Genomic DNA, 11,416 nt, shown 5'->3' with positions numbered 1-11,416 from the left:
CACGCCGGTTGACCCGCCGGCACGCGGCCGGACGACGTTGGAGGGGGGCTGCCGGGCGGTCACGTGGCGTAGAGGAGCTCTCGGGGAGCTTTTGGGAAAGAGGCGGAGAGATCCGGAAGGTGGGCGGGGCGAGGGGCGGAGCCAGCCCCGGTCCGGGCCGATGTGACGGGGGCCCCGCGAGGGCCCCGGGGTTCTTCGTGTTGCCGGCGATGAAGATCCACGTCGGGGGGAGGAGAAGCCTCTAGCCACGTGGTCTGGGACCCAGCTCAGGGTCCGGGCCGGGATAACGAGCCGTGTCCGGTGCTGCCGTAGCGTAGCTAGATGGGCGTTCAACACCCAAGCGTGGCTTGTGTTATGTTGAGTCGGTGAAGTGGTGTTGCTCCCGAGACAACGTCTGCGACTCAGTTGGAGTCGCTACATATGTGTATATAAAACATGTAATAATAGTAGGGCTTTTACCCTTTTTTTGGGGAACAAAACTGAAACCTTTTTACAAGGATTCATGCTACTGCATTAACCACAATACCTGCAGTCAAATTGCAAACAAAAAACACACTATGATAATATTTATGTGGCATTGTCCTTGAAACTGATTGGTCCACACCAAGGGACGGCTTTCTTTCTAAGGGACAATGCATCATATATTATCATAGTATGTGTTTTGTTTGCATTTTGACTGCAGGTATTGTGGTTAATGCAGTAACATGAATCCTTGTAAAAAGGTTTCAGTTTTGTTGCCAAAAAAAAGGGGAAAAACCCCTACTATTATTATTAAATTTTGGTACTGGCAAAGGAGGTCTAATGAAGATAAAAAACATGCATTTGAACAAACGCAACAATCATCCGGGAAAATTGTTCTCGGAGCGCAGCTAGAAAAAAAAAGCACAAACGTTTTAAGAGACGCAACATATCATTTACTGCAGATAGTTTCACATCAATCATTCAATCTCGGTCTACGCTCACCGCCACTATTGCCAGACATTGTGTAACAGGTAAGAGGCGTAGCCCTGCAATTCTTACCCGTGCCACTGCTGACAGATGGGGCTCCACGAGAGGGGGCTCTGGAGAGCCCCTTTGAGGCGGGTGGGGGGGGGGGTAATTTTGACTCTTTCACGTTGGCCAGACGTCTTCGAAGAGGATTTTGTACACGATACATATATACGTTATGAACCTGTGACCAATGCCGACTGTTACACTTCTAATAGGATACTCGTAAGCAATGCGTTAGGCTTGACAGGAATTGAACGATGTGTTGTACCGCACATTTTCCACGAATGCTCAGACCACTTTGGTGTGTGTGCATGTTGTATACTCCCCACAGGATTATAAGATAGTCGTCGTTGTGGTCTCATAGTTCAACAATCTTTAGGATCCGACGGTGCATTCCATAACTAAAGGTTAATCCTCTGTTCATTATGATGTCGTTTTTGGTTGCTTAGTACACTGAGTGAACGTATTTCAACGGAACATGAAAATGACTTTTTTTTATGTGACTGAGCGTACCCAGCTATATTTTCACATAGCTTAGTGCCATGATACTACTACTCAGATGTATGTTCCATTAGAAGTTAAGATTACGGTTAAAAGTCACGACTTACTTGCACGCACTTTACGTCGGTAACGCTAAACACACAAACGTTCATTGTGAACGATCAAAGACAACTGTCTGACGTTGTGACTTAAAAAAGTGTTTTAACAGAAATTTAGGCAATTTAAAACAACACGTCATCACAATTTCTTGGCTGTACGTTCTGTTTGTGTGTAACCAGTTTTCTGCGGCAAGACTTAAAGTCAAATTGTGTATACGCACTCAATAAAATGCATCCCACGACAATTGTTTTTGTGGAATTTCTTTTTTAAAACATGAACATTTAAGTTTGTAGTTGGCACGTTTTTAACGCGGCAATGAAAGTTGTTTAAAAGTCAAAAGCCTCTGTCTCTCTCTCTGTCTCTCTCTTCTCGTCTCCACTGTCGCTGCCCGTTGGAGCTCGGCGTCTGCGGCTCCTCTCATAGGTGGGCGTCCCCGGCCCGAACGCTCCCAGGAAGCCCTCAGAACGAAAACGAAAAGAGAGCCCCATCATCATCGTCATCACACAGCTGCTGCTGCTGCTGCTGCTACTCAGCCCCGAGCTGTAAATGCTCTGCTGATACGCATGGCATTGTCCTTGTGCTGGTCGCCTTTTGGCATTGTTCTCTGATCTGGTACTTGGTGGTGAGTCACTGGTAGAGAGACACTGGGTAGTGAGACACTGGGTAGTGAGACACTGCGTAGTGAGACACTGGGTAGTGAGACACTGGTTAGTGAGACACTGGGTAGTGAGACACTGGGTAGTGAGACAATGGGTAGTGAAACACTGATACAGAGACACTGGGTAGTGAGACACTGGGTAGTGAGACACTGCGTAGTGAGACACTGGGTAGTGAGACACTGGGTAGTGAAACATTGGGTAGTGAGACACTGATACAGAGACACTGGTTAGTGAGACACTGGGTAGTGAGACACTGCTAGTGAGACACTGGGTAGTGAGACACTGCTAATTAGACACTGGGTAGTGAGACACTGGGTAGTGAGACACTGGGTAGTGAGACACTGCTAATTAGACACTGGGCAGTGAGACACTGGGTAGTGAGACACTGCTAATTAGACACTGGGTAGTGAGACACTGGGTAGTGAGACACTGGGTAGTGAAACACTGGGTAGTGAGACGCTGCTAGTGAGACACTGGGTAGTGAGACACTGGGTAGTGAGACACTGCTAGTGAGACACTGGGTAGTGAGACACTGCTAATTAGACACTGGGTAGTGAGACACTGGGTAGTGAGACACTGGGTAGTGAGACGCTGCTAGTGAGACACTGGGTAGTGAGACACTGGGTAGTGAGACACTGCTAGTGAGACACTGGGTAGTGAGACACTGCTAATTAGACACTGGGTAGTGAGACACTGGGTAGTGAGACACTGGGTAGTGAGACACTGCTAATTAGACACTGGGCAGTGAGACACTGGGTAGTGAGACACTGCTAATTAGACACTGGGTAGTGAGACACTGGGTAGTGAGACACTGGGTAGTGAAACACTGGGTAGTGAGACGCTGCTAGTGAGACACTGGGTAGTGAGACACTGGGTAGTGAGACACTGCTAGTGAGACACTGGGTAGTGAGACACTGCTAATTAGACACTGGGTAGTGAGACACTGGGTAGTGAGACACTGGGTAGTGAGACACTGCTAATTAGACACTGGGCAGTGAGACACTGGGTAGTGAGACACTGGGTAGTGAGACACTGCTAATTAGACACTGGGTAGTGAGACACTGGGTAGTGAGACACTGGGTAGTGAGACACTGCTAGTGAGACACTGGGTAGTGAGACACTGGGTAGTGAGACACTGCTAGTGAGACACTGGGTAGTGAGACACTGGGTAGTGAGACACTGATAGTGAGACACTGCTAGTGAGACACTGGGTAGTGAGACACTGGGTAGTGAGACACTGGGAAGTGAGACACTGGCTAGTGAGATACTGGGTAGTGAGACACTGGGTAGTGAGACACTGCTAGTGAGACACTGGGTAGTGAGACACTGGGTAGTGAGACACTGCTAGTGAGACACTGGGTAGTGAGACACTGGGTAGTGAGACACTGGGGAGTGAGACACTGCTAGTGAGACACTGGGTGGTGAGACACTGGGTAGTGAGACACTGCTAGTGAGACACTGGGTGGTGAGACACTGGGGAGTGAGACACTGGGTAGTGAGACACTGGGTAGTGAGGCACTGGGTGGTGAGACACTGGGTAGTGAGACACTGGGTAGTGAGACACTGGGGAGTGAGACACTGGGTAGGAGTCTAGGCCATAGAGAAGACTGCTTCTACTGCTGTATCTGGTGTAGGCCGACCAGTTCTCAAAGACAAAGCGTGTGCACTGAGCGACTTCCGAGACACGTCGAGTAGAAGGCTTCTTATTTATTAAGAGCACACGGGGCGACACACTTCGTAACACAGCTGCACATAGACGATCCTAACACACAGCCCATCTCCGGCATACGCTGCGCCAGCTGTCCGACTAGCGTAGCGGCGGCGGCAACAGAGAGGGTGTTGCAGAACAGCCACGTGGTCGGAGACGAAGGGATCACGACGAGCAGAGACGCAGCCAGGACCCAAGACCCGCTAACAGCCCCGAACCTCTGGTTTCGGTCTCCCTTATATATGCCGGGCGTGGCCAAGCTCCACCTCTGGACACGCCCCTTTCCAAGCTCCACCTCTGGCCACGCCCCTTTCCAGAACCTTCGGGCTGGTTCATCCCCCGCTCCTCCTGATGTCGAGGGGAAATGGGCGAGGACTGTGGCTCATGCAGCTGCAATTGGCTGCTTTGGGTACGCGGTCCAGACCTATCCCCATAGACCCTGGCTCACAAAGTAGGTGTTCAGGCTGGCTGAGAAAAAAGCGACAGGCTGACTCTCATCGTCTGCAGCATCCCACGTCAGAGAATGAGGCTTACCGCAGCCTTCGCTCGGAGGTTCGGAGAGCCGTGAGGCGCTGTAAGGACGGTCGGTTGTCGCGGGTTGCTAAGGAGATGGAGTCTGCCTCAATGGCCCATGATCACAAATCGCTCTTTAATTCCATAAAGAAGTAACCTGCAGCACCACACTTATTACTACGATTAGGGGAAAGAACGGTGATCCAATCTCCGACCCCCAGGAACGGGTTTGCAGATTTGCTGAGCATTTCTGTGAGGTCCTGGAGGAGGGGAAATCCCTCAGCCTGGAAAACATCGTGGCACAAAGTGGGGATGACCCTGCTGAGGCTGCGGTGCCTCAAAGGTGTCGAAGAAGTCACCCCCTGTGAGTGGCTGGCTGAGGTACCATCTGTTGAGGAAGTACTTAAGGCGATCCAGAGCCTAAGACCAGGAAAGGCAGCGGGCAGAGATGATCTCCCAAGCGAAATGCTGAGCGAGGGTGGCGTTTGTTGAAAAGTTTTGTCCACACAGTACACGTCTTTTGGCGTTGCTGAAACCGTTCGTTGCCCGTCCCGCGCTCATGTTGCTGCTGTGATAGGTTATTGTCTTTTATAAATTTGAATGGCGATCCTTTATTTATTTATGCATCTACGTAGTTGGTTTACGTCATGTTATTAGAAATGGCAGTACGGGGATTCAACCGCTAGGTGGCAACTGCAGCATTGCTTTGATGATCCGGAGTAAGAGAGAGAGAGACGCCTATTAGCATTGGACACGGAGTAGACGACAGAGGTAGCTCAAATGACAGAGGACAATTATTTACTCATTCAGTTTCTCAACGGGGATAGCTACCCCCCCCCCCCCCAAACCATCAACACAAGCAGTGGCCATTTATCCCCGCGGCTGAATCATTTTGGTGGCGCACGCCAGCTTTACCACGTTCGCCGCTTGTTGCAGAAATTCACCGTTCAAATCCGGCACTCACCCTGCTCACGGCTGCCGTTGCATTAACCGTAAACATACGCGCCTTCCACTTGACAGTCGGATGTTAAAGACCTCACAACGTCTGTCGCAAGATCACGCCATTGTGTGCTGCTGTCACGGTCCCGATTTGCCAAATAAAAAAAAATGACCCGCAGATTGTAATAGCACTCGTAGAAGACCCCTATGGCTGAAGTATGGCAGGGGCCTCCTGAAAGAGTCATGATACTCATTGAGGTTGTCCTTGATAAACAAGCGAACACCTGGAATTACACGCAATTTCGATGACTCTCAGCGGCGAATAATATCTGAACCGGTCCTAGGTCCACACTACTTCACAACCCACACTGATCAGCATGGTGAAGTATGGTCAAACAACCTAAATGACCCAACATGGTGTAATCAGACCATTATTCAGCAGTATTTTCACGAAAGGGCTGGTGGGAAAGCATGGTCCAACAATTCCCATGACCAATACTGTTGGGGAATCCTTCATCCAGCGGCGGATTGACAAAGTGCCGCATAAATCTTTACTGGCGTGCTGCATCAGCAACCGTGATAAGCAGTGCATATGAAGAAAGAAACACCTTGATTAAAAAAATCTTTAACTTAATTTTTTGCCCAGCTGTCCTTTGTTGACGACGTTTAATGGCGCCGATGCATGTATAATCCATTAACAAGCAAGCAGAGTTGGTGGATAACACAGGCATTGAGATGCCATGCTGTGCAGCCGCCCACCCACCTCCAAGGCAACTGAATGCTGTGTGATCTGTAGCAGACAGTACAGTTCAGCAGTTTTCAAATAATTAAATCGTGGACATTTGTCAATCCACTGCTAGACAGATGGATGCGTCTGTGCCATGTTGGTCAGGATGGTTGTATGACCATACTTCGAGGTGGCGAGATGTTAACTACCTCGCCTGGTATATAGGAGGTCGTGGGTTAGATCCCGACCCTTACACGTGTATATTTGGAGTTTTAATTTCTCTCTCATCGTGGTCGCATGGATTTTTCTCCGGGGCCTCCGGTTTTTCCCTCTCCACATTTAGAATCAACGTGCGTTTATAGAGTATTTGGCTGCTATAAATTTCCCCATGATGAGCCACTTCGTTAAGCTATCATTTGTGATAGCCAGATCGTTTATAAAAAAGAGCTATATAGCTCTGGGCCTTACCTGGTGAAATATATATTTTTAATTTAGTTTATATGGTGGAAGCCAGGGACTAGTTCAGATATAGCTCCTCACTGTGATGTTAGCCGTGGCTGGGAGTTGAACTCGGGTTCAATCGTATGGTGTGCGGACCACTATGTATTTTATAGCTTTATTTTGGTGATTTCTAAAACAGATGGTTAAGCCATGTTTCTTGCGGAAGTGCAGAGTTGGCCTGATAACTTGAATCTAACTTGTCTTCTGGTTGTTATTGTCTTGCATCACACTGGGATTTTTGCACACAGCGTTGTAATACGGTGTTTTTTTCTGTAAGATTTGCTGGTTTATCCAGGATGTTTCTGTTGTTTCTCTGTTCATACTTTGTTGCGGTCGCACCCGACTCAAGAGCCGCATGGCTCACAGGGCTACACCTAATGAATGAAACTTGAAAACTTGAAACTGCCCTACATGACATCATAACAACAGTCTGGACCACTGGACGGGTTCCGAAGGATTGGAAGGATGCCCTGGTGGTCTCCCTCTTTAAAAAGGGGGACCGCACAGACTGTAACAACTACAGGGGCATCTCACTCCTTAGTGTGCTGGTAAAGGTCCTGGCAAGGATTATTTAACATCGCCTTGCCAGGCATGCTGAGGAGAGGCTTGCGGAGCCCCAATGCGGTTTCAGGAAAGAGCGGTCCTGCACAGATGCCATGTGATCTGTCCGTCTGCTACAGCAGAGGTGTAGGGAATTCCAACAAGACCTACACATCTCTGCTTTATTTACCTGGTCAAGGCCTATGATACCATCAGTAGGCCTGGGCTCTGGGTTGTTCTTCGTGCTTTCGGAGTCCCTGACCTGCTGCTCACGATCATGAAGGACCGTCATGATGGTGAGCAGGCCTGGGTAAAACTACGTGGCCGGGAGTCGCAGCCATTCCCTGTACACCTTGGGGTGCGACAGGAATGTCCTCTGGCTCCCACATTATTTAACATCTATTTTGACCACGTAGTTTGTGAAGCCTTTTCATCTGGTACAGATACAATGGGAGGCTGATTGATGCCCGGGTGCATTCAAGGGATGGCTCCCTATTTCTCAAACATGTTATTGGTGGTGTTGGCGGTGGTGGTGTTGGCGGTGGTGGTGTTGGCGGTGTTGGTGGTGGTGGCGACGTTAGTGGTGTTAGTGGTGGCGACGGTAGTGGTGTTGGTGGTGGCGGTGGCGACGGTAGTGGTGTTGGTGGTGTTAGTGGTGGCGACGGTAGTGGTGTTGGTGGTGGCAATGGCGACGGTAGTGGTGTTGGCGGTGGTGACGGTAGTGGTGTTAGTGGTGGCGACGGTAGTGGTGTTGGTGGTGGCGGTGGTGACGGTAGTGGTGTTAGTGGTGTTGGTGGTGGCGACGGTAGTGGTGTTAGTGGTGGCGACGGTAGTGGTGTTGGTGGTGGCGGTGGTGACGGTAGTGGTGTTAGTGGTGTTGGTGGTGGCGACGGTAGTGGTGTTGGTGTTGGCGGTGGCGACGGTAGTGGTGTTAGTGGTTAGTGATGGCGATGGTAGTGGTGTTAGTGGTGGCGACGGTAGTGGTGTTAGTGGTGGCGACGGTAGTGGTGTTGGTGGTGTTAGTGGTGGCGACGGTAGTGGTGTTTGCGGTGGTGACGGTAGTGGTGTTATTGGTGGCGACGGTAGTGGTGTTGGTGGTGGCGGTGGCGACGGTAGTGGTGTTGGCGGTGTTAGTGGTGGCAACGGTAGTGGTATTGGTGGTGGCGACGGTAGTGGTGTTGGCGGTGTTAGTGGTGGCGACGGTAGTGGTGTTGGTGTTGGCGGTGTGTAACCCCTCACCCAGCCTCCCTGCTCCATGAGCCACGGCTTGCGTGTGATCAACAGCACAGCGGCCACCGCGTCCGTCAAGGGCCACGACTTCTCCAAGTCGCCCAGATGACCGGAGGCCCTCAAGCTCTTCACGAGCAGCGCGCAAAACACCACCATGGACAGGACGCCTTCCCAGTTCATGGGCCCGCCGGCGAGAACCTTCCAGGCCATGGTCACGACCAGCCGGAGCGGCTCCGCCTCCCTCGCCAGCTCCTCCGTGCGGCTCGCCAAGTCCGGGATGGAGGCTTCAAGCTGAGCGAGCAAGATGTCCCCTTGGGTGTCGAGCACCTCCTGCAGCTGCTCCACACGCTGCCGGACGAGCCGCTGGGAAGCCTGGAGCTCCGACTGCACCTCCTGCGCCTGCCGCCGCAGTTGCTGCACCTGCCGCCACAGTTCCTGCCAGTTCTTGAACTGCCGCAGCTGCTCAAACTGCTCGTGCTGCGTCAGCTGCAGCTGCTTGAACCGATGCATTAGCTGTAAGTCCTGGAGCCGATACTGCTCCTGCACCTCCTGGAGCTGCTGCTCCTGCACCCCCTGGAGCTGCTGCCGCTCCTGCTGGAGCCGCCGCACGAGCTGCTGTTGCTGCTGCACCTGCTCAAGCTGCTCCTGCACCTCCTGCACATGCTGGAGCTGCTGCTGCCGAAGATTCTCCGCCCGCTGCTGCTGTTGCTGCTGCGCCAGCTGGAGTTGTCGCTGCACCTTCGGGAGCTGCTCCTGCAACTGCTGAAGCTGCTGCTGGTGGTGCTGCTGCAGTCCCTGCTGCACAGGCTGCTGGTGCTGCTGCTGCAGTCCCTGCTGCACAGGCTGCTGGTGCTGCAGTCCCTGCTGCTGGTGCTGCTGCTGTCCCTGCTGCACGGGCTGCTGGTGCTGCTGCTTGTGGAGCTGCCGCCGCTGCTCCGCCTGTTCTGTCAGGTGAGCCACGTAGCCGGAGATTAGATCGGAGGTTACGATGATCAGCAGCTGCATCGCTTCATCCTCCTCCTCCTCCTCGCCGCCGCAGCAGCCGACCCTCGCCTGAATCCCACCCGCAGAATGCGACGCGGCATGGGCAGAGGCCGCAGGCTGCATGGCGGTGTAGGCCTCAGTGGCGGGCGTTGACGCCGTTGTTGCTGATTCCGCTGCTGCGGGGTCGTTGATGTCGCGAGGCAACTGAGGAGGTGGAGGAGGGGGACGAGGTGGAGGTAGAGGAGGTAGAGGAGGCAGAGGAGGTGGCGACTTCGCGCCTCGCTGGGAGCTGTTTGGCTTCTCCCTCCATTCAGATTTGGTTCTCGGTGATGGCGTAGGATCGATCCGTGGATCTATTCGGTATTGAGCGAAATCGATTCCTCCACGTTCAAATCGCTTTCTTTTGCTAGCCGTCGGTCGATTTTGACCTCGATTCACGATCCGCACGCGAGGAGGCGGGGCCACGTGGGTGGACGTACAGTGCAAAATCAGTTCTGAGACAGAGTTCATAGTTCATTTATTTGGTATAGCCCTGTGAGCCATTCGGCTCTTGAATCGGGTGCAACCGCAACAAACAAAAAACATGAACAAGAAAACATCTTAAAGTGATTTTGTGACTGTGCAAACAGAAAATACAGGAAAAAAATATCAAAATATTCAAGCAGCAATAGCACCGTACACCAACGCTGTGTGCAAAAATCCCAGTGGGATGCAAGTCAAACAACAACAACAACAACCACAAGACAACTAAGATTAAGGCCATCAGTCTAACTCCGTACTACAATAAACAAAACATGGCCAAAACAAAAAAAAACTTTTCGAAATCACCAAAATAAAAGCCATAAATGCAATGTAACAGTGATCATAGGGACTGTGACCGAATTTTTAACAATAAACTACGTAAATAAATTATAACACCAAAATCTAGGGCCATAATTTAGGCCACTGAATAGCAGTGGCAGCTAGGGTTGTACAACTCCTCTGGAGCAGTTTTGAGTGAAGATCTCATAGGTAGTGATTTAAGTTGCAGTTTATTGGCAATAGCATTCCAGACCCTGGGGGCATCAATAGCAAAAGCTCTTCCTCCAGTTTTTGTACGGCAATAGGGAATGTGAAGCTGGTAAATGAGCGAAGACCTGAGGTCAAATTTGTTCTTTGAAACAGAGGAGATCCAGTAGGTAGTTTGCGGAATTTTTTGTAAGTACATCGTGAATAAATAAGATCTGGTGCACAAGCCGTCGAACATTAAGAGATGTTAAGTTTGACCCAATGTAGAGATCACAGTGGTGAGTCCTATATGGGCAGTTCAATGCAAATCTTAAGGCCGAGTGATAGATGGAATCAAGCTTCTTCAGTACAGTACTTGGGGCTGATTTATACACGATGTCACAGTAGTCAAGTAGAGGCAGTATGGTAGCTTTTATCAATTCCAAACGGAACATTGATAGAGACCCATAGACTACTCATAGAGACCCATAGACTGCTCATAGAGACCCATAGACTACTCATAGAGACCCTTAGAGTACTCATAGAGACCCATAGACTACTCATAGAGACCCATAGAGTCACTGCACAGAGACCCATAGACTACTGATAGAGACCCATATACTACTGATAGAGACCCATAGAATCACTGCATAGAGACCCATAGACTACTGATAGAGACCCATAGACTACTCATAGAGACCCATAGACTACTGATAGAGACCCATAGACTACTGATAGAGACCCATCGACTACTGATAGAGACCCATATCTACCGGGTCTCCACTTGACTTTGTATTGTCTAGGAAGTCCACCCACACCTCCACAAACTGCTGGGAGTTGCCTCGCTCTGCCTCACTCAGAATTCTCCTCCTGCTTCACGTTGCCTCCATCGATGTGAAGGTCCCATTTTGGAGTTGAATCATCTTCACATTTTACCTTCACTTCTTCGCTCTTCACCATCACCTCTTCAGATTTCACCTCGATACCTTTAAGTGTCAAAGCTGGGATTTTCCTCCGGTTCGTGTTTCATGAGGGATG

At 50.6% G+C, this 11,416-nt stretch overlaps 1 protein-coding gene across 1 annotated transcript; it reads right to left on the bottom strand.

Moving 5' to 3' along the window:
- Positions 1–3,941: 3,941 nt before the first annotated feature.
- On the bottom strand, positions 3,942–9,735 carry LOC142913284 (uncharacterized). The gene has a single exon (XM_076060825.1). The coding sequence runs from the start codon at positions 9,512–9,514 to the stop codon at positions 7,670–7,672; it is 1,845 nt and encodes a 614-aa protein (XP_075916940.1). The 5' UTR covers positions 9,515–9,735; the 3' UTR covers positions 3,942–7,669.
- Positions 9,736–11,416: the final 1,681 nt, after the last annotated feature.

Source organism: Petromyzon marinus, unplaced genomic scaffold (genome assembly GCF_048934315.1).
Source record: "Petromyzon marinus isolate PM22_M1 ecotype Great Lakes invasive population unplaced genomic scaffold, UKy_Petmar_22M1.pri1.0 PM_G_Scaffold_24, whole genome shotgun sequence".
NCBI classification, from domain to species: Eukaryota; Metazoa; Chordata; class Hyperoartia; order Petromyzontiformes; family Petromyzontidae; genus Petromyzon; species Petromyzon marinus.
This window is presented reverse-complemented; position numbering and strand designations above follow the sequence as displayed.

Coding starts and splice junctions, on each gene's coding strand:
- LOC142913284 (XM_076060825.1), bottom strand. CDS start 9,514: ATGCAGCCTGCGGCCTCTGCCCATGCCGCGTCGCATTCTGCGGGTGGG.